This window comes from Equus caballus, chromosome 25, assembly GCF_041296265.1.
Source record: "Equus caballus isolate H_3958 breed thoroughbred chromosome 25, TB-T2T, whole genome shotgun sequence".
Classification (NCBI taxonomy): domain Eukaryota; kingdom Metazoa; phylum Chordata; class Mammalia; order Perissodactyla; family Equidae; genus Equus; species Equus caballus.
The window spans coordinates 16077714-16105662 of NC_091708.1; the positions used below are offsets into that span (position 1 = coordinate 16077714).

The window sequence follows — 27949 nt, forward strand, 5'->3', positions numbered from 1 at the left end:
GAGGAATAAAGGCTAACAAGCCGAAGAAGGCAGGGGCTTTCCGGGCCGCGTTGCACCTCAAGGTCTCAGCCGACCCCCACCTGCAAGCGTTGCTAGAGAGACGGCGCTTACTTCCGGGAGCTCGGCGCCCTCGCGGCACGTCACTTCCGCCCGGCTGGGTTCCTTAGTGCGCCGGGTTGTGTTGAAGCGACTTCCTCCTTTTTTTCCCTTTTTTCCGTCCCTGGCCCCGCCTCCCGGAAGTTGGATGGGTCTTTGCCTGCGGGTCAGGGGTGAGAGGTAGGAGGGCTGCGCGGACGTTGGTGAATAACTGCCCCGAGTTCCGTTCTTGGCGGCGCGAGTTCGAAGAATCCAGGTTAGATCTCGGCCGAGGGCGCGACGGGTAAGTGCAGGCCCTCGGGAAGCTCCGCCCTCTCCGGCTCGCGGGCCTCCCTCTCCCGGGCCTGCAAGTTTCCGCGCCGGAGGCTGGGGTCCTTGGCCCCTAGCGAGTCCGACTGAGGCCCTTGTCCTGCTCCTCTGTCTCCGGTCTCCGCGGGGGAATCCGCCTCAGGCTGCTGCCACCGATACTCCTCTCCTGGAGCTTGAGTTGGAAGCAGAGTAGTGTGTAGGCTCGTTGATGGCAGGGCTGCTTCCTAAAGTAGCAAAGTGCCTTAGCGTTCTCTCCGCTTCCTTTGAGCTCCGAAACCCTGGGAGGCAGGTAGGGCAGACACAATATTTGTTCACTTCCATTGTACGTACCAGGAAATTGCAGCTCTTAGCGAACTCACTGTTTCAAGGCAACTCAGCTCCCTAAGAGGTAGAACTGGGGTTCGCGCCCAAGTCTTTCCTAGCGTTGCACAAAATCGTGGGGAGAGTGTTTGGAAATAGGGAAGAAACTGCAAATATGAAAAGGAGAGCTAGCATCTCTGAGTGGATACTTCATGTCAGGCATCGTGCTAAGTTCTGTCTATACTTATTCACTGCTTATAAGGGGTATAGGAAGCATATACTGTTGTTATTCCAGGCTTCAAAACTTGAGGCTCAGAGATGATAAATGACTTGTCTAATATTAATGATTTGGTAAACATCTCCCAGATCTCTTTCAGCTCTGTGATTCTCCCAACACTGCAGAATTAACTTTCGTCCCGATCAACCTGTACTTTTCAGATCTTGGCATTTCAGGATGTCAGATCTCTGAAATTTTTCTTGCTCTCTTCATCCTTTGCCCATTGTCTTATTTCTTATCAGTATTCTATTTAGAAATTTTTAGTCATGTGAATTCATCCCTGACTCTTGCTCCACAATTTACTTTTCTCTTTCCAAGGGTTGCATGGTGTGGAATTAATGGATCCAGGTTTAAGGGTCAGCTGGAAAAATTGCTATTTTTTGCATCATAAGTGGTCTCTATTGTTGTTCTCCTTGCATATCTTACCTCAGTTTCTGCTCTTTTTTTCCCTCTAGGAAAACAGCTATCATCTTGTTCCAAGATGTCAGGAATTGGAAATAAAAGATCAGCCGGAGAGCCTGGCACATCTGTGCCTCCTGAGAAGAAGACAGCTGTTGAAGATTCGGGGACCACGGTGGAAACAATTAAGCTCGGGGGCGTCTCTTCAACGGTATGTGGAAGCAATGCTGTGAGAGTGTGCTTTTCTTCTGTTCGTTGCAACCTCACAGGAAGAGTTTATGGAAACCTTCTGGAGTAAGGGGAATTGATTTGAAAAGAAAAGGGAGGTAAAATAGCTAAAAGTAGGTGAAATGATGTGCTGGTCAGTTCTGAAGAAGAGATATATTGACATTTGATCTTTATTTTCAAAGGTGTACTTATATCCTTTGGAGAGTCTGGTGACTGACACAGCATTGATCATACATATTTAACAGTGGGAAGCTGTACATTTATTTTTCATTCACTGAAAAATTAGGTGCCAGGTGCTAAGTGAAGGTAGCAGAATCGTTGAGGGAGTGCTAGAGCGTGAGTCTGAGACCAGACTACCTGGAGTTGACTCTCCACTCTACCACTTCCCAGTTGCCTGGCCTCGTGTTATCCTGCCTGTAAAATGGAATTATAGTGCCTACCTCCTTGGGTTGTTGACATGGTAAAATGAGAGAGTCCCTGTTAAGGGTTTAAATATTATCTTTAACATGATAAGTATTCAATATCTGTGAGCTATTAATAGTTATTACTGGGCTAGATGATATGAATATAATGGTGACTAAAATAGATACTGATACTGTCTTTGCTCTTATGGAGTTGACAGTTTCATTCGACTGTTATACACCCAAAGCTCATGGTAATGTTATGAGTTCATTAGACATCAGCAGCTCGATATAATGGGTTTTGATCTAGGTCAGGATTCTGTATTTTAAAACTCAGCTGTGGAGATGTGGTATTAAAATACTTTACATCTGTATAGCTTACAAAACCACATGTGTTACTTATTTGTTTTGAGGCTGAAGATCGGAAGGAATAATGGGAACGCTGAGAGTAAATTGTTGATGAACTGTCATTTCTGAGGCCACCTGGGGTTCACCTCCTCTATACTGCAGCCAGGAGGTGACGTTTTCAGCGGTGTCTCACATCACCCATCCCAAGAACGTTTATTCGTTCAATAAATATAAATATTTGTTGAATATCCGTCATTTGCCACCCACTGTGCTTTACGTTGAGGATGGTGGCCCCTGAACTTCAGTTTGTAGGGTGGCATTGTCAAGGGAGCAGACTGTTGTGGTAGAGTGGTATGTGTTCTTCATAGGGATAACCACATGCTCTAAGGGAAGTGTAGAGCACACATTGCAGCATGGACAGAAAGCAGCGAGGAGCCATTGGAAGGTCTTAAGCAGGGGAGTAACGTGCCCTGGCATATGTTTGGAGAATAGACTTGGAGGAGCCAGGGTCATAGGCACAAGTTCAGTTAGCAAAATCGTTCCCTTGTTCCTTCTTCCTCTTCCTCCTCCCATTCTGCCTCTCTAAGAATGGAGAGCTGGGGCATATATCCACTGTTTGCTGCCTCAATTGGTTGAAGACAATAACTTTCCCTCTTCACTTCGAGGTTGCTGAGTGAGCCAGCTGAGATTATGGAACAAAATACTAAGAGACTCCAAAGTGTGCTTGAAGTAGGAACACTGGCAGTGTGGATGGAGCTGTCCACCAGAGCTGTGCTGAAATCTGGCAGGCCGACGGGGCATGGCATGGGCTCAAGCGTGTCTGTTACAGGAGGCTGTTGCAGTAATCTTGATGAGGGATCATGGTGGCTTGGACCACTGTGGAGGTAGTGTTGACAAGATTTGCTGATGGATTGGATGAAGTATATGAGAGAAAGGAGGCTAGATGACCCCAGGATTTTGGAAGTATGGAGTTTCCACTTAACTGAGTTAGGGAGGAGTAAGAGAGGAGCAGATTTTTGGGACCTGTGGAAGATGAATCATGAGTTTGATTTTGGACATGTAAGTTTGAGATCTTTATTAGACTTCTGCATGGATAGGTAGTTGGGTATTGTAATCTCCAGTCTGGGGAGACGTCAGGGCTAAAGCTGTACCTCTGGGAAACATCTTTTTATAGATGGTATTTAAATCCATGAGACTGGAGGGTCTACCCTAAGAAATGAGCATAGATAAAGAAGAGATCTGAGGGGCTGGCCCAGTGGTGCAGCGGTTAAGTTCGCACGTTCAGCTTCTCAGTGGCCTGGGGTTCGCTGGTTCGGATGCCGGGTGCGGACATGGCACCGCTTGGCACGCCATGCTGTGGTAGGTGTCCCACGTATAAAGTAGAGGAAGATGGGCACAGATGTTAGTTCAGGGCCAGGCTTCCTCAGCAAAAAAGAGGAGGACTGGCAGTAGTTAGCTCAGGGCTAATCTTCCTCAAAAAAAAAAAAAAAAAGATCTGAGAAGAGAGCCCTGAAGCACTGCAGCATTTTCATGTCGAGATGAGAAGGGACTAACCAAAGAGACAGAAAAAGAGGGGTCCCACTGTGGTAGAAAGAGAACACAAGAGAGTGGGGTCCCAGAAGCCAGTGACGAAAGTGTTTCAAGAAGGAGCTGATCAGTGCTGCTGATGGGTTGAGTAAAGGGAGGACTGAGATGTTGGATTCATCAATAGAAAGTTCAGTGGAGACTTGACAAGAACTACGTTGGTGGAGTGGTGGCAATGGAAGCCTGATTGCAGTGAGCTTAAGAGAATATGAAAGGAGAGGAGTTGAGGAAAAGAGGGTAGAGACAGTGCTTTAGAGGGGTCTTGTTGTAAAGCAGAACAAAGGAAATGGGGCAGTAGCCAGAGGGAAACGTGAGGTCAAAGGAAGGTTTTTTGAGGTAGGAGATATTACAGCGTGTTTATCTGTTGATTGAAATGATTTGGGGGAGCGGATAGACTTGATGATGTAGCAGAAAGAGGAGATGGTTACTGGAGTGCTGTCCTTGAATAGGCAAGAGAATGTAATATAACGCACAAGTAGGGGAATTGGCCTTAACAAGGAGCAGAGACAGTTTATCTGTTGCAACAGGTAGGGCAGGAGATATGGGTTCAGATGTAGGTAGGTTTGTAGTTGTGGTTGTGGGAGATAGATGTGGGCATTCTCTTTTGATTGCCTCTTTTTTTTTTTTTCAGTGAAATCAGAAGCAAGACTCATCTGAGAGTGAGGATGGGGGAGGAAGTTTTGGAGGTTTGAAGAGACAGGAGAAGGTATGAAGTAGTCCTCTTGAAGAGAGAATGGACTAGAGAGATGGAGTAGACTTGCTGGGCAGCACTGAGGGCCTCTTTGAATTTGTGATCATGAGTTTAAAGTGAGACGAGGCAGCATGGTGCTTGATTTTTTTCTCGTCCTATTCAGCTGTATGCATGTAGGCCTGGAGTAGGCGGAGAGTCGGATGTTACCAGGATTGGGGTTTTTCCCAGGCAAGTATGAGGAAGGAGAAGGTTATAAAAGTACTCAATTTTAATGACTGATCATGGAATTTAATTTTGATAAAGAAGGGAGAGAGACAAGTGAAAGAGAGGGAAACTATAGGGCCAATGGATTGCAGATTCTAGTGGAGTTGAAGAATTGTTGGAGTCAGCAAACTAGAGAGAGTACGCTGGAAAAACAGGTGGTAATTGTAAAGATTGGGGTGTTTGAAACTGAGCTTATGGAGAACATACAGGTACAGATAAAATTAAGACTAAGAATAACTGGGAGTTTGGTGACTGAGGGAGGTAGAGGATGAGGTCATTGGAGGAAAGAAGGTCAACGACTTGATGAGCCAAGATACAGGAACGATCATCTACGTGGGAATTGAAATCAGTAAGAACTATTAGAGAAGTAGTAGTGGAGACAGTGATAATAAGTGAGGTGCTAAATCTTCAGGAAATGTCGGGAAGTGAGCTGGCCATTTATAGATGAGTGCAACAAAGCAGAGCACTGAGTGGTTAGACCAATGGCATGAGCTGCAAAGCTAGGAGGTTTTAGGGAAGAGGGTGGGATGATGGCCTGAAGTGGCACTGGACAACAGGGAGGACACCTCTGCCTCCAGGTCCAGGGCTTCAAGGAGTGTGGGAGAGAAACCACCACCATTGGAGAACCTTGTGGAGGCTGTACTCTCTTCCTGGTTTCAGTTAGAGCAAGAAGGGGAAGGCAGTGCTCAGAGAAGGGGTTAAGCGTATAGTTTATTAATAATATTAATAAACGGCTACAATTGGGAAACTGTTGACTATTTGGTGTAACAAGAATGTTTTAACCAAAATGGGAGAAAATGAAAGTGAAATCAGAAGTTGGTGCTCTAGTAAGTAGTTCTTCCTTTAAAGTGTTCATTAATTCCTAGGTAAAGTAAAAATGTAATCTGTTCCACATGCTGTTTCCTTGCCTGAGATACTGCCCACCTCCCAGCTTGTGCGAGGGAGGGAGCTAGAGAGAGAGGTGAAAGATTTTGAGTGGGGTCGGGAATTCCTAAGGGAGTGACAATTTCACAGAAACAGAAGAGAACAGGGTCCTGAGCACAAGTGAGGTTTTAGGAATGTGGGCAAAGGTTGAAGTGGTGTGAAAGGGTCGAGGAGGTGGGAATTGAGGAGCTTTCCATCTGAGGGCTTCTATTTTCTCTTTAAAATAGGAAGCAAAGTTGTCTGCTCGGTGTGATGTGAGAGGAGGCGGGGCTTGGTACAGTTTGATACTGCCTCGATGGAGAATAGGAGATAGCTCACTTGTTAAAGAAACATTTCGGGACAACTTAGAAGATCTGTTCAGGTTTGGCGTTCGTTTTATAAAGGTGCCAGTCTCCCTAAGAGACCTTACCTAGAGATCTCAGCATACTGGCTATAGGAATGGAATAGTCAGATATGTGGGTTAACTCAGATTGGGGTTTGCAGAGGTAGAATAAAAGGGTTAAGGGCAGAGAATTGAGCCTGATAGGCAAGTGTTTGAAGGAATGTACTATAGGGTATAGTCAAGATATGGAAGATAGTGGAGACAGAACGGGACTGACAGGGAGAAAGGAGAGAATTCAGAATTCTGGCGATCTAGATGAGGACTGTTGTATTGGGATAAGGGCATGAGATACCTAGAAAGATATGGTTTTATTCAGGCAGTGGGAAGTTGGAATTTAAGATTTCAGATGTAACACAGTTTCAGATAATGACAACAGTCCAAGATGTGACTTTTGAAATGCATGGCTGAAGCACAGTAATATTGAAGCACAATAATCATTGGAGTTAAGGAAATCAAAATACAGCCTAGGTGCCAGAGGATGTCCACATGTGTATTCAGGTCACTGGCAGGGACTGGGATAGAGAAGGACCCGGGTGCCAGTCTTGAATGGCAGTGCTTAGAAGATAGACGACGGTGTTGACTGGTATGGAGGGTGATCCAGCTGGATGGTGGAGCCTCACAGTAGCAGTACTTTGTGGATGTACATGTGAATAGAACAGTGAGATGGGTGAGAGACTGCTAGTGTGTTTGTGTCATTCTTTCCTTCTGTCATCATAGACCCTTTCCTTTATTTCTTCTGCTTCTACTTCTTATCTAATTGTTTGTTGTAAGATTTTTTTTTAATGACTAGCTTTACTCATAGGAGATAACTAATTAACTAATATGACCTTCTTGAGTTTAATAGCTGATCTGTCTTTTCTTTGTGGAGACTAATAAGACTGGTTTCCCGAGGCAGGAGGAGTTAGACATTCGAACTCTGCAAAGCAAAAATCGCAAGCTGGCAGAAATGCTGGATCAGCGGCAGGCCATTGAAGATGAACTCCGTGAGCACATTGAAAAACTAGAACGAAGACAGGCCACCGATGATGCCTCACTCTTGATCGTCAACCGGTACTGGAGTCAGGTAGCTAATTCATTTATTTGCTCAGATTTTTATTTGAGCACTATAGTCCTCCTTAGCACTGTCTTCATTTCCAAAGTTGTGTATTTTGTTTTCTCATCATTGGACCTGCCCTTCTCCAGTTTGATGAGAACATCCGTATCATCCTTAAACGCTACGACCTGGAGCAGGGTTTGGGAGATCTGCTCACAGAAAGAAAAGCCCTCGTTGTACCTGAACCAGAGCCAGACTCGGATAGCAATCAGGAACGGAAAGATGACCGAGAGAGAGGTGAGAATTCGTGGTGGGTTCTACCGCTGCTGCTGTCTGGGTTCTTGAAGTAGAGCTTTGCTTTGAGGCTCTCCATTTGAGGGAAAAAAGTAGCTTTTGGTATTTCCAGTTTTATAATGTTGGGGGCTTCTTTTTTCCCCCCGTGTCCTCAGGGGAAGGGCAAGAGCCAGCTTTCTCTTTCCTTGCTACTTTGGCCAGCAGTTCCAGTGAAGAGATGGAGTCCCAGCTGCAGGAGCGTGTGGAGTCCTCCCGCCGAGCCGTGTCCCAGATTGTGACTGTCTATGATAAATTGCAAGAAAAAGTGGAGCTCTTATCCCGAAAGCTAAACAGTGGAGGTGAGGCAAGAACCAGGAGACGGGGAGCAGAGGGGGAGGAACAAGGACTCAGCTTTTCATGCTCGTCTGTAGTTTGCAAACTTACATCTTTGTTTTTAATTATGTTCCTTGGAATCTAATCTCCAGTATTACCAGTAATGTCATTACTGTGGCTTGTTAGGATTTTACGAGTGCTTCACATTTTGAGTCACATGCCAGTCCTGTAAGAAGCTGGGGAAAGATTTATCAGCCCCAATCTGATACTCTATTAGACACTTTTATAAGTAGCAGAATTAATTTTATTATTTAAGAAATAGCTCTATTTCTGGATATGTGTGTAGTTTTGGCCATTGGTTTATTAGTGGTAATAAATACTTTATTTTAAATATTGGAATTATATTTTTCAAAAATTTCCTTTATTAGATGTTGAATTTTTGACTTCGAAGAGTCAGTTTTAATATATTCTTGTTTTTTCTTTTTCTGTTATCTCTAATATTTTCAGAAAGAGTTGTTAGATGATCTCTGTTTAAAAAGGTAAAATAGAAAATATAATATGAATGGGAAGTGTCTATTTGAAATGAGGATTGTTTGAATTAATTATGTTACTGTTCAGTGTTAATGCAGAAATTATATTTGTACAGTACAGTAAAGTATTTGTGTAGCTAGGTTGCATCTTCTTAAATGTCTTGATTTCATGTTTTCAATAATAATCGTGGTCTAGTTGTTATATCTTATTACATCGCCTGATTATCATTAAGATGTTTAACCTTTCATTTCTGAAAGGAATAAGTTGAAAGTAATGGAGGTTGAACCATTTGGTGGGCAAATAAGAATTTTATTACTCTGTAATTTTGTTTTGAAGGATACTTGGGCTAAATTATCAACAGAATTAAAAGAAGAGGCATGTAAAAGACTTGTGAAAATTTAGCAGGCAACAGTTGCTTTTGCTTTTCCTTTAGTGTGTTTGTGTATTTTTCTGTTTTATTATTTGGATAACAGATACTTGTTTTAAAATATACAAATCAGCAATACGTAAAGGTAGGTTATAGCAGTCCTCCTGTCTCACTTCCCGAAGATAACCATTGTCAACAGTGTGGTTGGCCTCCTCCCAGACTTTTGTATTCATGTGTCCCATGTACCTGTGTGTTCCCAGCTAAGCCCTGTCTCTCGGTGCAGTGCCTTGGCTCACTCTTCTTTGTTTCTCTGGTGTGTCTCATTGTATCTGGTATCTCATGGGTACTTAGTTAATGGTGAATGAATGGCTATAAATCCTCTCTGTCACCTAATATAAAGCAACTTGTGTGTTACTTCTTTCTCCCTTGGCTCTACTTGAACAGTTAGATGGTTATTGTTAAATCTTAATAACAGGCCACACAGATATACCATATACATTATAGTAAATACCATATACATATTATATGTGGATGATATGCCATATGCAGAGGCTTTGTCAACCTTAGGCTTGATTTTATAAAGGAACATCAAGTAAAATAATTGCTGTATTTAAAAAGGAACTAAAATGAGTAGTAAATTAAACAATACTTTAAAATTATTCTTTTTGATGGCATGCATTTTAAAGTAGGGTTTAAGTTAAAAAATAAAAACATTTATTACAAATTACAAATAGCTTAGCTATTATTTATAATAAAAAAGGCAATTGCCATTGAAAGTGAACTTTCTAAGAGATAAAGATGTTTAAAGTATGAATTCTAGCATCAGCTGTAAGCTTTTTTGCAGTTCATTTTCCCTCTGTGTTTATTTGATTCTTGATTCAAAAGAATTGGCATTTATTGGCTTGTTGATTAATTCACTAAATATTTATAGAGCTGCTTTTTCTTTTAATAAGCACTGTTGTCAGTCCTTGGGTTATTAAGAAGACAAAAATTCAGTCCCTAGTTCTTAACTTGGATTATGAATCTGAATCACTTTGGGAGTTTTTGGAGCATACTCTTTTTTTGCCTCTGCCCATTGGGATTCTTATTTAGTAGCCGTGGGATGGATCCTAAGGAAGTGTCTAATTTTAAAGATTCTGATGGGCAGTCCTGGTTGAAAAACCAAGAAAACCACCACGTGACCAACCTGTCCTGTGTTCTGTTTTTTAAAGTGATGCCAAGGCATGGCCGTATGAGAGAGCACACTTTTTCTTCCTGATAACTGTCTCTAAAGGGCAATGTATGTCCTGAGAGTATCTGGTTTCGTTTACTAGCGTTTGGATTTGAGCTATAGTATTTGTGATTCTAATTTTAAACCTATTAACTAGGTGTAATAAGTTCTGTAGATTTACCTACCTTCTTTGTAAATAATAGTGTACATTCTGATTTTTGAGCTCAGGAGTGCCGCTAACATAGTATTCTGGAATATGATATGTAATTCTGTGCTCTTATCTTTATTCTTCATGATTTTATAGGTGCTCATTTGAACAAGGAAATTTCTGCTCCCTGCTCTGCTTCTCTTTCCCAATAGAGATACTTCATGTTGGTGTTAGTGAATAATAGGCCTTATGAAATAGAATTTTCTTGCTGTTAAGTCTGACACTGATGAGAGATACTTTTGTCTTGTCTGTAATTCTAGAATGCAGTTTTTTGGGTGATTGTGCCTTATCTGAGTAAAGTTATAGAACCTCCCCGTTTCTTTTCCCAAGGCATTTTGACTTTAAAGAAAGGGATGAGAGTTAGGGGACCTTGGCCCTGTGTGTCTCTCTACAGAATTACAAGATGTGCTCGTTTCCTTAAGCGAGTCCTCTAACCTCTGGGTACTTAACTTGTCCTGTGAAGATAATAAAAACCAGCCTACTTCTTGAAGTTTTCAGGAAAATCAAGTGAGACAGTGTGTTAATGCTTTGGTAGGATGTACAGTTGTAAAATTTGACACTATAGATGCTAAACTAAAGTACAGTTCTTCTCTCTCAGATAATGTAGTAGTGGAGGAAGCAGTGCAGGAGCTGAATTCCTTCCTCGCACAGGAGAACATGAGGCTGCAGGAGCTGACAGACCTCCTTCAGGAGAAGCACCGCACCATGTCTCAGGAGGTACTTGACCAGAAAGGAGAGACGATGTTTTCTAGTGGCCCGTGGCCGACACTGCCTCTGAATTCTGAGTGCTTCAAAGGTCCTCTTATTCTAGAAAGCCTATTTTTATATTGAAGAGCATGCAGGTCAGGCTAAAGCAGCCAGCTTGGGGAAATAAAAATCTGAGGAAGGGTTAAAGGAAGAAGATAATTGACTATGCCTCTGTTTAAACAGACATTTTAGGATCTTAGTCTTTCGGAAAAAATACCGTCATATGGAATTTCGCAAAACACCAAACCCTCAAATAATGAATTACCCCAAATATAAAGGATCATATACAATGTTACTGAGGAATGAGTTGGTAGAAATGCTTCTGAGAATGGGGCAGTGGGTACTTCTGCATTGATGATGGCCTAGGAACTTGAGGAGTATGGGTTTTCAGTCCAAACTTGGACATAAGTAGTGCCATGACCAAATCATGTCAAGATGTGAGTATTTTTTTTAATTTGTTTATTTGTATAAAATGATTGGGATAAAGTGATGATAGGCCTTTTAAGACTCTTCTGACTCTCTGATTATCATTTTGGTTTAGTTCAAAGGATTTTCTGCTGAAATTTGACCTACCTTAGTTTGGCCACCCACTCTTATGCTTATTAGTAAGTTAATAGTGAACATTTACTTAGTGCCAAGCACTTAAGCACTTTATGAATATTATCTCTAATGCTCAAATAACTCCCATCTTATTGCTAAGGAAACAAATTCAGAGAGGTTGGTGACTGGTCTGAGGCATAGATAGAAAGATAATTCAGATGTAAGTCTGTTTAACTTCAAAGCCTGTATTCATTATGCCCTGTGTCCTCAATTCCAGTGCCAAGGTCCATCCTGGGCTGGTGGCATGAGAATCATCAGAGGAGTTTGTTAAGATCTATGTATTCTCATCGATCTTCAGAGGGGTTAGAGTACCATGATGCTTATAAATCAGTTGGAGTGTAGTAAAAAAATAGAATGTTTTAAGACATACACTAAGTGCTGCCAAGATGGAAAGGTCTTCCTCTTCCAGCCATTTCCCAGATCTCACTTAGCATTACTAAGCTGGAGAGACACATTGCTTTGCTCAGCTGGGTAAACTCCAGGATGACTGTCATGGCTGTCGATGCTACCTGTCAGCTGGGAGCTCACCTTAGTTGTCCACTGGAACACCTGCATGTCACCTCTCCAATATGGCAGTTTCAGGGTAGTTGGACTTCTTACATGGCAGCTGACTTCTTCTAGAGAATGAGCGTCCCAAGAACCTCAGGCGGAACCTGCATGGCCTTTCAGACATAGCCTTGAAGTTATGTAGTGTCATTTCCGCTGGGTCACCAAAGTTGACCCAGAGTCAAAAAGAGGGGACAGTGACTCCATCTCTTGAGGAGAAGACTGTCAAAGAATTTTGGGGCCCTATTTTAAAACCAACACAAAGAGTATGTATAGATTATTGTGAAAATGTAATAGTTTTGTCATTAAAGTATTAAATAGCATTAGCTGGTGTATAGCTCCTAAATAGACAGAACAGCAAATATTTTTGTATCTTTATACTATCTGATTCTACATTGCCCTAGGGTCAGCTTAACAAAGAGAAAGGAAGTTTTCCTTTCATTCTCTATGGATTGTCATTTATGGGAATATGGGAAGGGAAAGTTGGGAGTAGAGAGGGATGTCTTTTCTGAATATGTATTTGATTTTGACCTCCTAAAATATTTGGTAAAATCAAGGATGTTATGTTTTGTCTCTTGAAAAGTACACATTTTCTTTTGTGTTTGTGTTCTGTCTAGGGAATTGTGTTTCTACTCAGAGGTGGAAAAATTATTGAATCTTAAGTGGTGTTTTCCTTTTGTGAGAGTTCTTATAGACTTGTACAGTTTGCATGATTGTAACTGACCCAGAAGTGTTTCAAAGAACCTGTGAGTTCAGTTTTGTACTCATGCATTGGGAAGAGGATGAGCATCTTCTATTTAAATTTTTTCTATAATGCTACATAAGCAAGGGTTAATTTAGTGAGATTTGGGATGTAAGGTAGTGATGTAAGGCATTCCTTTTCTAACTGTCTTTTTTTTTGCTGTATTTTTATAAATGGCTGTCTTTGGGATATAGTTCTCCAAGTTGCAGAGTAAAGTGGAGACAGCTGAGTCACGAGTGTCTGTCCTAGAATCCATGATTGATGACCTGCAGTGGGATATTGACAAAATTCGAAAGAGGGAACAGCGACTCAACCGACACTTAGCAGAAGTCCTAGAACGGGCAAGTGTTGTTTTATTCATAGTTTGGAGACTAGCATCATTTTAAGGAGTCTACTCAGAAAGGGTGGCCTTGGGTAGTAGTCCTGGGGGACAAAATGGACTCCTCTGAAAGTAGTTTGGTTATCAGACTAAAATGTTAGCTTCTCTCACTAAAGAATCTTTGTCTTCTCTGTAGGTGAATTCGAAAGGTTATAAGGTGTATGGTGCGGGGAGCAGTCTCTATGGCGGCACAATCACTATCAACGCCCGGAAGGTAAAATCAGGGACTCCCTCAGGATGCGTTTGTTGACTTGGTGTCAGGTGCTGTGCTGGGTATTTAGGGGTGTTCACAAGTGGTGAAGGGGGTTTTGCTAGAAGAGTGGATCAGTGAAGATGGAAGCTTAGGAATGGAATGATTGAAAAGTTCTTTTTCTTTATTCTCATTTTGCTATTTTCCTGCTTCTCTCCAGTTTGAGGAAATGAACGCAGAGCTTGAGGAGAACAAAGAGTTGGCTCAGAACCGTCACTGTGAGCTGGAGAAACTTCGGCAAGACTTTGAGGAGGTCACTACACAAAATGAAAAGCTGAAGGTAGGAGACACACCTCTGAGGGCCGCACAGTGAAACTTGTTGCTCAGCTCACTTACTTACTGTGAACCCTCATAATTTATGAGGGGAAAGAAAAATTTTTATCGGTTTATCTGTTTATTTACTTCTGTATTTACTTATTCTTCATATCCTGCCTTGTTCTGAAAAGGATATAGAGCAACCTACAAAGATGTGTAGACTGAATCAAGGTGTTTTAACTTAGGAATGGTTGAGAAAAATGAGGAGTAGGGTAAACTAGGGTGAGGATTCAAAATGGATCAAAAAATGGCGCTTGTATACAAGATAATATGCGAAGAACATGTACCTACTGTGGAAGGGCAGGCCACTCACATCTCAGTAATTGCCGAATATGGGCCACAGAATTTGGCTCTCCAGTTTCTAGCTGCCCAAACAGAGAAAGAAATGTGATCATTGATCCTGTTGCTTTTCAAACCTGCTTGTTAGAATTTTCTCTCTCCAGGTTCTGGTGGGGAAGAAAGTGGATTCTGAAAGTCTTCCCCACCCTCTTTTAATCATAGCCATCTGTCTTTTATAATTTGATGTGTTTTTAAATAAATATATGAGTAAGGGTGTTTGAACTGAAAAAACAAAAACAACCTGCATTAAATCAGTTAAAGTGTTTGGGTAATTAAAGCAAACAGTTGCTTAGGAAAAGTATAACTGTTTTTGATACAATGTCAAAAATATTTTTGTCTGTGACTTAAAGAGAGCAAGTTAGTGGCTGGGGTCCTCAACTATGTTCTTAAAATAAGCATGGTGACAAATTTCGTAGCATTCTTCTCTGTTCTTAGATTGGACAGATTTCATAGGGCCCCTCTATTGTCCTGGGATCTGTGTTGACACGTACAGTAAAACACGTATCAATTAAAACAATTCTTGGGTGAAAGAATACAGGTAGCGAGTACCACCTCTTGGATGGTCTAATTTAATTTGGGATACATTTTGTATAACTAGAAGAATGGGTACATATTCTTCATAATCTTCAGAAAACTTGTGCAGGACGTTAATGAGTTTAGATTTTATTTCCTGTCTAGCATCCAGAGCACAGATGCTAGATCCTGCTTCTGAGTTTTCTTTGGGCCTTCCTAAGGTGGAGTTGCGGAGTGCGGTGGAAGAAGTGGTTAAAGAGACTCCGGAATATCGCTGCATGCAGTCGCAGTTCTCTGTCCTGTACAACGAGAGCCTGCAGTTGAAAGCGCACTTGGATGAGGCTCGGACGCTGCTCCATGGCACCAGGGGGACCCACCAGCGCCAGGTGGAGCTCATTGAGGTAATAGCTTAGCTTTGTCTTCTGTATAGAAGCTTTTCTGCCTCAAAAATGTTATAATTGTATATAATTTAATTATAATCTATAAATATAAATTATGTTTTTATGTGCAATTAATCTCTTATTCATTCAGCAAGCATTTGTAGAGTGACCGGAGGTCTTTGCTCTGCTAGATGGCGGGCAGCCAGCCCTCAAGGATCATGCAGCCTAGTGGAGAGAATAGTAGTCATTAGAATGCAGGCTGGTACAATAGAGGGAGATCCAGAAGATGCAGTGGTAAAGGAGACAAAGCATCTGATTTGCCTGTGGAACCTTCCTGATTCTATTTGCCGAAGTGAACTATGACTTTTAAGGATAAATACAAGTTTACTGGTAGATAAAAATAGAAGGGCATTCCCAGCAGTGAGAAGAGCAGATATAAAAATAGTGTGGCTGGAGCCTTAAGTGCATGCGGGAGAATAGTGGGTAAAAGGTGTGTCACTGCTTACGAGCCATTATAGCGTATAACGGCACATGTAAATAATTTTTCTTAAAAGTAGAAACTTTTATGCATGTGTTCACTTCTGTATCTTCCATAGTCCTTAAGGTAATGTTTATAGTAGTTGGTCTTTTACTGTAAGTCTGCCACATGAAGTGAATTTAATATATCTTACTTTATGTTTATATACTGTTTTATTGTTTAGTTCTCCAACTAAATTGTAACATTCTCAGGGGCCATTTCCTTTGTTTCTTGAGTTTCCTGCCAGTTTTCAAATCAGTTTTTTGTAGCTGTCTGGTGCTCATTAAGTATTGATTGAACTGGAACTCTTCAGAGTAATCTCTTTTCTTGGTTTTTTTCTTTTTAAGAGTCTTATAGATCAAACTTAGGAAACATAATAATAGAATATGATGATAATTACACATTTTGGTAAGAGTTTTTGATTGATTCCTTTTTCTGTGTGTAGCGAGATGAGGTTAGTCTTCATAAGAAGCTGAGGACCGAAGTGATCCAGCTGGAAGATACCCTGGCCCAGGTCCGCAAGGAGTATGAAATGCTGAGAATAGAGTTTGAGCAGACCCTTGCTGCCAATGAACAAGCAGGTATAATTGCTCTCACCCCACCCTGAAGTTTGTCTGCTGCAAATGCCTTCCTTTAAAGACACGATGTGGTCACCAGTATTTGTTAGTTCTAACTGGAGTTCAGAAGTCCTCAAGAACCTGGAATCAAATCCTATAATTCATTTTCGTTCACAGCCTGGGTGTTTGTTTTCTAACTCACATTGGCCACTTTTGTTTTCGTCTTCTGAGAAGGAATCTTTCTTTTGGTAACTCTCCCTGTTCCTCAGAGGTTCCTGATGGGTTCTACACTTTCTCTCCTTGTGCCTCTGCCCTCATGACAGTTCTTCATAACATCGCTGTTGCTGTATTTAAGGTCCCATAAACCGGGAGATGCGCCATCTCATCAGTAGCCTCCAGAATCACAATCATCAGCTGAAAGGGGAGGTCCTGAGGTATAAGAGGAAATTGAGGGAAGCCCAGTCTGACCTCAACAAGGTACCCAGGAGGAGTAGGATAAGTATTATTTGCTATGAAGTTTGTAAAGCTGTTTTTGAGGGAGGAAGGCCTTGTGCTTGCCGTTAGTGATGTGTGTCTTTCCTTTCTTTGTCCTCCCAGACTCGTCTACGCAGTGGCAGTGCCCTCCTGCAGTCTCAGTCCAGTACTGAGGACCCCAAGGACGAGCCAGCAGAGCTAAAGCAAGATTCTGAGGACTTATCCACCCAGTCCTCCGCATCGAAGGGCTCTCAGGAGGAAGCCAACGAAATTAAGTCCAAACGGGATGAGGAAGAGCGAGAACGAGAAAGAAGGGAGAAGGAGAGGGAGCGAGAAAGAGAGCGGGAGAAGGAGAAGGAGAGAGAACGAGAGAAGCAGAAACTAAAAGAGTCAGAAAAAGAGAGAGATTCTGCTAAAGAGAAAGAGAAAGGGAAACATGATGATGGAAGGAAAAAGGAAGCAGAAATTATCAAACAATTGAAGATTGAGCTCAAGTAAGAGCAGTGTTTAGAGTCAATGTTTCTGACTGAAAAGCTAAGGTTAGGACATCATGCGTGAAATGTTCAGTTGATGGCATGACTTTATCTGGTAACTAATATTTTGAGTGTAGCTAAATGTACAATTAATGTGGTCTCACTTCTTGATCAAGTGTGCAGCCAAAATGGCCTACCTGGCTATTTCGAAGTCTGGATCAATGGTCAGATCTCAGTAAACCCCCTGGGATTCGTGAAGGATAAGTAAGCCATATTCTTCATGAATCCCAATTAAGGGAAGGAGAGTCGTGACTGAAGTAACACTCATGAGGGTTATTGGAAATGATCTACTGCTATTTATTGGATTTGGACAGATTGCTGGCATTAATTGTAATTTAAATTATACTAGGTAGATTATGTGTCACTCTAACTTGAGCAATATTGATCTGTTTGCTTGGCAGTTAACTAGTTTGTGTATATATCAGCTCATTTTAAGAGATTTCCTGGAAGAACAGTAAGACAGACAGTTAAGCCAGTGGCACACCATCGTAACCTTACATATCGACCCTTCTCCTTTGCATAACCAGTAATTTCTCTGGTAGAACCAGTTACTTCTTGGTCCCCAGTGGTCGTGGTTGAGCCTTTCTTGATGTTTGGATTTTAAGGACCGTGTGCTCAAAATGTTTGAACTTCTTTGTTGTATAAAAGTAGAGTTAAGAGTTTTGATGATTTAGAAGGGATGAAGAGTCTTCGGCTGATGGTTAGTCACTCAACTATCGAGTCTAGTATTAGGATCATAGTTTAAACTTTCAGTTTTCTCCTTTTTTTTCTCCCTGCTCTTGGTCACTTTAAGACGAACGTTTTTCAAGTGTGGTATCAGAATCACCTGAGTGACTTGGTGAAAATACATTCCTGGACCCCATCCCAGACCTACTGAATCTCAGTTTCTAAGAGTGGGGCCCCAGAAATCTGCCTATTTAATGAGTGCCGCAAGTGTTTATCTTACAACTTTATTTGAGAGAACTTGGTCTCTAACATAAGGTAGAAATGATTCCTTTATACACGGTACTTTCTGAGTATATCCAGAAGTCTCTTGATAGTCATTGCAAAAGTTTTGTCTTTGAGATGTGTAACATAAAGTGTAAAATAGAACTGTTGTAAGATATTTTGCTCACTTCAACATTCCCTTGCTCTGATGCCCTTTGTTTTCTCATTACACCGTTCCCCTCTACCACCCTCGTCATAGGAAGGCACAGGAGAGCCAAAAGGAGATGAAACTATTGCTAGATATGTACCGCTCTGCCCCAAAGGAACAGAGAGACAAGGTTCAGCTAATGGCAGCTGAGAAGAAGTCTAAGGCAGAGGTAATCTGGTCTGCCATTACCTGTCATTCTGGTTAAAGTCTTCATTTGTGGGATTTTCCTTCACATTTCTGAAGGATATAGTTTCTTTCTTTATCTTTAAAGTTAGTGTTTAAAACAGCAACATTTTCTTCACTTTCAAAGACCGTTTGAAATAGGGATTTCCAGATTCTCCACTAGGTGATAAGGTATATCAGAATTGGTGGGAATAGGAGGAGCCTTTTCGAGTTTTTAGTCCTGCTTTCCCCATATAAATTATTATTATAGTGATTTTCTGATTACTTTTGGGAAGAATGTCTTATTCTCTTAAAATTTTGGGGCCTAGAAAAAAAGGATGAGAACTCCTATTCCAAAGAAAGGTACATGTGTACTCCTCAAAAATGTTGCTGATGGAAGGTTGTATTGTTGGAGTGATGTTAAAACAGTGTTGTGACGTGGTGTACTAGTATCTCATTTATCTCCTTTCACAATTCTGTAAAGGTTCTTCTGGTGTTACGGGCCCTCCATCGTGCACAGTATTAATTGATGTTTAAAATTGTTTTATAGCTTTTTCTTTGTTTTTGTGTGATTCCTTTCCTCTTGTAGTTGGATGATCTAAGGCAAAGGCTCAAGGATCTAGAGGATAAGGAGAAAAAAGAGAACAAGAAAATGGCTGATGAGGATGCCTTGCGGAAGATCCGGGCAGTGGAGGAGCAGATAGAATACCTGCAGAAGAAGCTGGCCATGGCCAAGCAGGTGGGCGTGCTTTCTGCCTTTAATTGGCTTTGAAGTAAATGTTACTTGACAAGTAAGTGAAATTGGCTCCTTCATTCTAGTCTTTGTTGTTGTTAATATTTTTTTCTCCTATATATTTGCTTGTTTGTTTATACGTTGAAGTCTCTCATCCTTTGTTTTGTGTATTTGTGAGGAAAGAACTTTATTTTATTTTAAAGATTTTATTTCTCCTTTTTCTCCCTAAAGCCCCCCCGTACATAGTTGTATATTTTTAGTTGTGGGTCCCTCTAATTGTGGCATGTGGGATGCCGTCTCAGCATGGCCTGATGAGTGGTGCCATGTCTGTGCCCGGGATCTGAACCAGCAAAACCCTGGGCCGCCAAAGCGGAGCACGCAAACTTAGCCACTCCGCCACTGGGCCAGCCCCAGAACTTTATTTTCAAATGAATAGCTAGTTGTTCAAACATTGTTTATTGAGGGATCTATCCTTTCTCTGCTGATCTGGAATCAGGATATAATGAATACAAAATTTTTAAAAAGATATAAAGTTTTATAACATTAGGATTGTAAATATATGAAACCAAGAAAAGCATGTCCTCCAAATAGGTTATAAATAAATAACCAATATGTTAACTGTGGTTGTTTCTGGGTCATAGAACTATCGAGACTTTTCCCTTTCTCATAATGAACATGTATTTCTTTCTTTTTAAGTCTCAGTGAATTTTATTAACATTCAATAATAAAGATAAGAAAAATGGTTGGAAAAACCGTGTATGTTCATTGTGAGGAACTCCTTCACTGTTTCTAAGAAATAGCAAAAGACAATGAAATGAGGTAGTTGATTTTTTTTTTTTGAGGAAGACTAGCCCTGAGCTAACTACTGCCAATCCTCCTCTTTTTTATTGAGGAAGACTGGCCCTGAGCTAACATCCATGCCCATCTTCCTCTACTTTCTGTGTGGGACGCCTGCCACAGCATGGCTTGCCAAGCAGTGCCATGTCCGCACCCAGGATCTGAACTGGCGAACCGCGGGCTGCCAAAGTGGAACGTGCACACTTAACTGCTGTGCCACTGGGCTGGCCCCTGAAAGGAAGTAGTTTTAATGGTGACTCGATCATTAAATACTTTGAAAACAGGAATGTTATTAGAACCAGTATACATTCTTTTGTAAAAAGTGGGGTTTTGGCTTTTCTTAAATCTGATGATTGCTGCTTTTCTCTCTTTCTCCTTTTCTTTTTGGTGAGGAAGATTGTCCCTGAGCTAACATCTGTGCCAGTCTTCCTCTGTTTTGTATGTGGGATGCCACCACATCATGGCTTCATGAGCAGTGTGTAGGTTCATGCCCAGGACCTGAGCCCGTGAACCCTGGGCCACTGAAGTGGAGCACGCGAACTTAACGACTATGCCACCAGGCTGGTCCCTCTCTCTTTTTAATAATTATCAGGAAATTGTACTGCTGTAGGTTCTAGTACAAGTGGAAAGACACACTGTGTTCTTATATAGGATGACTTGCTATCTTAAAAATGTTAATTCTCCCTAAGTTAGTGTATAAATTTAATGTAATCCTAATAAAAATATTAGTTTTCGTTTTTGTTTTGCTACTAGACAACTGATTATAAAGTACACATGGAAAAGTAGACAAGAATGGCCTGGAAAAGTGAAAAAGAAGAACAATGGGGTTGAGGGGTGGCAGTTCCTGTCTCTATCAGATATTGAAATGTAAAGTCTCAGTAGGTAAAATAGCTTGGGGCCAAAGACTCTTAGGGCTGAATACAAAGTCTAGAAATAGACCACGGTACCCAGGAGTATTTAATATATGCTGAAGATACAGTTCTAAATCAGTGGGAGACGGAAGACCGTTAAATGTGGTGATGCAAAAATAAACAAGATAACATTGGAAAAAAATTGGATATATACTTGAACACTCAGCACTAGGATAATTTCCAAATGGAACATAGATGTAATGTTAAAGAAGGGAATCCATAAAAGAGCCAGAAGAAAACAGATAAATTCCTTTATAAATTTGGAGTGGAGAAGACCTTTCTAACTGTGAATAAAAGTCTAGAAAACATGAAAGAAAAGATTGGTAATTTCGACTTATGAAAAAGAAACACACACAAAACTTCCACATAGCAACAAAGCCAAAAGATAAATGGAAAAAATATTTCTAACTCTTATCACAAAACGGCTTATCTTTCTAATATATAAAAGAGTTCCCAAAAAGTGATAGAGAAGAAAACCCAACAGCCCAATAGAAGAACAGGCAAAAGATATGAATAGTTCACAGAAAATACAAATGGCTCTTAAACGTGTGAAAAGATCCTCCATCTCTGTTATAATAAGATGTATAAATTAAAACTGTTTTTAGATACCGCTCTTGACCTATCAGATTGAGATGTTTGAAGAACTGTTGGAAGATCTGTAGATTAAATTCAGTATTATGCTTGTGGAAAAGTATGAGAAAATGTGAGATTTTATAATACAAGTTCTCTTAACCAATTGTTACTTGATCAGTTTACTAGATTATGGTATGTGTAATTTTTGTCTGCTTTAGCTGACTTCAAGTATAGATCAGCTAATGAGCATCAGACCAGCAGTCAGTGCCAGTGGCTTCAGATAATAGGACTTCTGTATTCTAGGACTAACCTAGTGACAAAATGAAGCTTCTTAAAGCAAAGTCTCTCTGTCACTAGGTTAATTTATTTCTAATGAACAGTGGGAAAGTTTAGTTTCCTGGGCTCATGTCTTTGGAGTTAGAAGATTCTATTAAAATGAAGGTTCTTCCTTCCTTATCTTAGGAGGAAGAAGCTCTTCTCTCAGAGATGGATGTCACAGGCCAGGCCTTTGAAGACATGCAGGAGCAAAACATCCGTTTGATGCAGCAGTTGCGAGAGAAGGATGATGCAAATTTCAAGCTCATGTCAGAACGTATCAAGTCTAATCAGATTCATAAGTTGCTTAAAGAAGAGAAGGAGGAGCTGGCAGACCAGGTTTTGACTCTGAAGACTCAGGTAATTAGAATGAATAAAGCTTTCCAGAATTCTGTTGAAGTATGATGCTTTCTACATGAAGATACACATAAAAGAATGATTATTGTGGCATTTTTTTGTAATAGGAAAAAAACCTGAAAACTAAATATACGTGATTAGGATACTGGTAAATAAATACATCCCTACAAAGGAGTACAATGTAGCTGTTAAGACAAATATGGATCTGCTAATATGGAAAAATGTCTAAAATATTTCATTAAATGATTTGTTTTATTGTACTTCTTGCATTAAAAATGTATATGTCTTTGTGTGCATGTGCTGTGTATTTTAGAAATTTCTAGAAGGCTGCATGGGAAACTATAAGAATGGTTACCTGACTGCCTCTGGATGTTGGGATGAGAGTTTGTGGATGCGAGACTTTACTTTTTACCCTTTGATATTGTGTGATTGTATTTTATGCATGAATTGCAAGAAAGACTACTGTAGAACTTCTACTTATTCTGAAAGAGACATGCTTGGACTTTTGTTTGAGCTATAATTTACATGTTCTAGTATGAATAGCCAGGCTTTGGGGATTGGTATGGGTAAAGAAGGTAAATATCCGTAAATGAAATTTCCTCTATTCTTGGCAATTTGGAGAAGAACCTTTTCAGTGGTTTCCCGGACTGTTACTTGAATCATCAGCAATATTTTTAATAGTAAAGGTGAAGCTTTTGATTATCATAGTCCTGCATGTATTTTGAAGGGTTCATGGATAAAATTAGTAATAGTTTGAGATTTCTAACAGATTCTCTTTTGTGGGCCTATGGATTAACAGAACCTAGTCAGTTTTGTTTTTTTCCTTCCTGTTTGTGTTAAAATGTGACTTTCTTTTTCAAAGGTTGATGCCCAGTTACAGGTAGTAAGGAAACTGGAGGAAAAGGAGCATCTGTTACAAAGCAACATTGGCACAGGGGAGAAGGAGCTGGGTCTTAGGACTCAAGCCTTAGAGATGAATAAACGCAAGGTATGGTTGATTACTCTGTAATCTAACATGATGATTAGTCTTTACAGGAACAAATAAGTATAACACTGATGAAATTAGAGGTTCACTTTATTCCTTGGACTTGGGTCACGTTTGCCTCACTGGAAATAAGGGGTGGTAAGATGATATTATGCATACATCCCTCTTAGGCAATGGAGGCAGCCCAGCTCGCGGATGACCTCAAAGCACAACTGGAGTTGGCTCAGAAGAAGCTGCATGATTTTCAGGATGAGATCGTGGAGAACAGTGTCACCAAAGAAAAGGACATGTTCAATTTCAAACGAGCCCAGGTAAGATCAATTGTTTTTTCTTTACATTTTGGCCTTTAGATGTTTTCTGAGCGCTGAAGTGACCCATGTGATGAAGGAGTCATTGGTCGAATATATGGCATTTCCTACTTGAGGGTCGATTCCTTGAGGGAAGAGACAGAGCCTTGTTTCTTCCCTGCCACATCCTCAGAGCCTTCCGTCGTGCCACCACTACTTGCGCCATGATATAAATACTTATTAAATGAATGAATTGGTGAGTTTGTAAAGAGGTAGCACCAACTTTAGAGGATTTTAAAGTTCTCCTACAATTTTTCAGTTTTTGGCACACAAACCGTTTTCCGTGATGCCTTTCTATACTTATCTATAAATCTGAAAATTATTTTAATCAAATTTACTTTCAGCTTAAAGCTAGTTATCTTAAAGTAACCTATCAGATTTTCGTCTTCTTTAAAATTAATTCAGTCCCTCTAAACTCTTACGCTGTATTTGCACAGAACTGAATTGACAGTACAGGCATACCTCGTTTTATTGTGCTTCGCGAATGCTACATTTTTTACAAATTGAAGGTTTGTGGTGACCCTGTGTCTAGCAGGTCTCTTGGCGCCATTTTGCCAACAGCATTTGCTCACCTTGTGTCTCTGTGTCACATTTTGGTAATTCTAGCAATATTTCACAGCTTTTCATTATTATTTTATTTGTTATGATGATCTGTGATCAGTGATCTTTGATTTTACTATTATAATTGTCTTGGGGCACCATGAACTTCGACCATATAAGATGGTGGATGAGTCAGTAAATGTTGTATGTGTTTGACTGCTCCACCGACTGGCTCTTCCTCTGACTTGGGCCTCCCTATTCCCTGAGACACAACAATATTGAAATTAGGTGAATTAGTAACCCTACAATGGTCTCTAAGTATTCAAGTGAAAGAGTCGCACGTCTCTCATTTTCAATCAGAAGCTAAAAGTGATTAAGCTTAGTGAGGAAGGCATGTCAAAAGCTGAGACAGGTCAAAAGCTAGGCCTCTTGCATGAAACAGTTAGCCAAGTTGTGAATGCAAAGGAAAAATTCTTGAAGGAAATTAAAAGTGCTACTCCAGTGAGCATATGAATGATAAAAAAGAGAAACAATCTCATTGCTGATATGGAGAAAGTTTTACTGGTCTGGATAGAAGATCAAACGAGCCACAACATTCCCTTAAGCCAGAGCCTAATCCAGAGCAAGGCCATAACTATCTTCAATTCTATGAAGGCTGAGAGGGGAGAGGAAGCTGCAGAAGGAAAGTTTGAAGCTAGATTGGTTCATGAGGTTTAAGGGAATAAACCAGCTCCGTAAGATAATAGTGCAGGGTGAAGCTGCACAAGTTATCCAGAAGATCTAGCTGAGATAATTAATGAAAGTGACTACCCTAAACAAGATTTTCAATGTAGACGAAACAGCAGTCTGTTGGGAAAAGATGATATGTAGAACTTTCTTAGCTACAGAGGAGAAGTCAACACCTGGCTTCAAAGGACAGGCTGACTCTCTTGTTAGGGGCGAATGCAGCTGGTGACTTTAAGTTGAAGCCGGTGCTCATTTACTATCCTGAAAATCCTAGGGCCCTTAAGAATTATGCTAAATCTACTCTGCCTGTGCTCTGTAAATGGAACAAGAAAGCCTGGATGACATCTGTTTACAACGTGGTTTACTGAATATTTTGTCCACTGTTGATATCTATTGCTCAGAAAAAAGATTCCTTACCAAATATGACTGCTCATTGACAGTGCACCTGGTAACCCAAGAGCTCTGATGGAGATGGACAATGAGATTGATGTTGTTTTCACGCCTGCTAACACAACATCCATTCTGCAGCCCATGGATCAAGGAGTAATTTTAACTTTGAAGTCTTATTCTTTAAGAGATACATTTGTAAGGCTATAGCTGCCATACATAGTGATTCCTCTGATGGATCTGGGCAAAGTAAATTGAAAGCCTTCTGGAAAGGAGTTACTATTCTAGATGCCATTCAAACCATTTGTGATTCATGAGAAGTGGTCAAAATAGCAACGTTAACAGGAGTTTGGAAGAAGGTGATTCCGACCCTCATGGGTGACTTGAAGGGGTTCAGCACTTCAGTGGAGGTTACTGCAGATGTGGTGGGAAGAGCGACAGAACTAGAATTAAAAGTAGAGCCTGAAGATGTCGCTGAATTCCTGCAAGCTTGCGATAAAACTTTAATGGATGAGGAAGTTGCTTCTTATGGATGAGCAAAGAAAGTGGTTTCTTGAGATGGAATCTATTCCTGGTGAAGATGCTGTGAAGAGTCTTCACATGACAACAAAGGATTTATACTGTTACATAAACTTAGTTGATAAAGCAGCGGCAGGGTTTGAGAGGATTGACTCTAATTTTGAAAGAAGTTCTGCTGTGGATAAAATACTATCAAACAGCATTGCATGCTACAGAGAAATCATTGGTGAAAGGATGAGTCAAATGATGCAGCAAACTTCATTGTCGTCTTATTTTGAGAAATTTCCACAACCACCCCAACCTTCAGCACCACCACCCTGATCATGATCGGTCATTGGCCATCAACACTGAGACAAGACCCTCCACCAGCAAAAAGATTGAAGACTTGCTGAAGGCTCAGATGATGGTTAGCATTTTTTAGCAATAACGTATTTTTTAGTTAAGCTAAATACATTGTTTTTTTGACATAATGCTATTACACACTTTTAATAGACTACAGTATAGTGTAAAGATAACATTTATATGCACTGGGAAACCAAAAAATTCATGTGGCTCACATTATTTTGATCCTTGCTTTATTGTGTTAGTCTGATATCTGTAAGGTATGCCTGTATTTAGATGTAACTTAAGTTTGGCAATATGATTATGGTTGCTTATTCTGAAACAAAAGAAAATATCTTGCCATTTGCAATTCTGTGCATTCCTGAAAGATAATTGGTCATGAAACAACAGGAAGTCCTTTCTTTTCACAACAGAAAGTTCAAGTTGGAGCAATTTTTCTTCTCAAAAATGGCAGGTTTCAGGGCAGTGTATCTAATGTGTATGTTATCCTACCACAGGAGGACATCTCTAGACTTCGAAGGAAACTGGAGACCACAAAGAAACCAGACAATGTACCCAAATGTGATGAGATTCTGATGGAGGAGATTAAGGATTATAAGGTTAGGAAACCTGCCTCAGTGATCTGTTTGTGTTTTGTTGTCCAGGCCTGAAATGGCCTACTAAGAGACTGAGAGAATAAACTCTGAACTTCTTTATATGAAGGTAACCAGAGACTGGTTTATTTTTGGCGGGGAAAAAATGGTACTCTCGTCTTAGTGCTTAGTGGGTTTTCTCTTGTTTGTTTGCTTATATATGAGAGTCATTTGGGGCTTCAGCCTTTCTGGTTGCTCAGACTCTGACTTCTTTCTTTTTTAGGCACGCCTGACCTGTCCCTGTTGCAACATGCGTAAAAAGGATGCTGTACTTACCAAATGCTTCCATGTTTTCTGCTTTGAGTGTGTGAAGACACGCTATGACACCCGCCAGCGCAAATGTCCCAAGTGTAATGCTGCTTTTGGTGCCAATGATTTCCATCGCATCTACATTGGGTGATCCAAGTCAAGAGAGGAAGAGAGGCTGGCTGACAGGCACTTATTCATTCACCACCAAACCTCTACCTCTTCTCTCCTTGACTGTCACCTGCAGGGCAGTTGTCTGTCAACTCTTTCCTCCACAGACTGTATGTCCAGGTTCTCCTCTCTAATAACTAGGACTTTAGGGGAAAGGACTGGTAAATGCAAGTCTTGAGTTTTACAATGAATTAGAAACAAACAACTCTTGTCTTCCCTACCAGCTTTGTTTATGTCCGGCTTTTAGACTTTTCAACATTTTCTTCTTCAGGCTCACTGTATAATCTTGGATTGTCCATTCCTCCTGAAAAAGTCAAGTTGGTATTTTTGACGTGGAGAAGGGAACAAAGAAGAGTGGAGACACATGGCTATTTTGGGGGGCAGATCTTTTAGAAATAAGCTACTTATGGGTACAAACTTTTCCTGATTTGAGTAGAAAACTTTTTGTAAACTTGGATTATAAAATGGTGTAATTGTACTACTTTTTCCTGGATGGTTTGAAGCCTTAATGAAATTATGTCCAGGATGATTCAATCCATTTCCTTTTCACTAGCAAAGTAACTTGTTAAGATCAGTTGGCTTCCTTGTTATTTAACTTTTGAATGTTCTACTCATTAAAGTCTTTAAATTTCTTGAGGCCAGATAATTTGAAATACTATAGCTCCTTTTATCTTACAATGAAATCAAGATTGGAGAGAAAGGGGAACAGCAATGAAATGGTGAACAGATCTGGGAACTTGATACAGGGAAGCCATGGTGAGCTATGAATTACTCTCATCCGCCTCTCTCAGGGGTTGGTGTGATCCCTGTTTTCCAGAAGATTCTCTATAATGTTTCTGTAGGACTTTATACTCCATAAGCTTCAATTAAAGAAGGATTCAGTTTGCTTTTGTGTTTGTGTTTTTCTTTGAAACTTACATTTGTCACTGTTAGTTGATTTTACACCTGCTGTTCTAGAATTGAAATCTCTTGGACAGAAAT

General features: G+C 40.5%; 1 protein-coding gene across 6 annotated transcripts; it reads left to right on the forward strand.

Annotated features, from left to right (window-relative positions):
- RNF20 (ring finger protein 20) lies at window positions 1–27854 on the forward strand. Of its 6 annotated transcripts, none has more exons than XM_070250831.1 (21): window positions 138–352; window positions 1438–1592; window positions 4574–4648; window positions 7099–7266; window positions 7386–7533; window positions 7686–7868; window positions 10757–10875; window positions 12988–13134; window positions 13309–13386; window positions 13583–13702; window positions 14811–14990; window positions 15932–16067; window positions 16399–16520; window positions 16641–17011; window positions 18237–18354; window positions 18937–19086; window positions 21864–22076; window positions 22936–23061; window positions 23229–23369; window positions 26417–26518; window positions 26775–27854. In XM_070250831.1, the coding sequence occupies exons 4-21, from the start codon at window positions 7150–7152 to the stop codon at window positions 26949–26951; spliced, it is 2748 nt and encodes a 915-aa protein (XP_070106932.1). In that variant the 5' UTR covers window positions 138–352; window positions 1438–1592; window positions 4574–4648; window positions 7099–7149; the 3' UTR covers window positions 26952–27854. The 6 variants fall into 6 exon arrangements, with proteins under 6 accessions (XP_001504055.1, XP_070106932.1, XP_023485540.1 ...); XM_023629772.2 differs by having other exon boundaries at window positions 146–379; XM_070250830.1 differs by lacking the exon at window positions 138–352 and adding an exon at window positions 386–694.
- The last annotated feature ends 95 nt before the right edge of the window (window positions 27855–27949 follow it).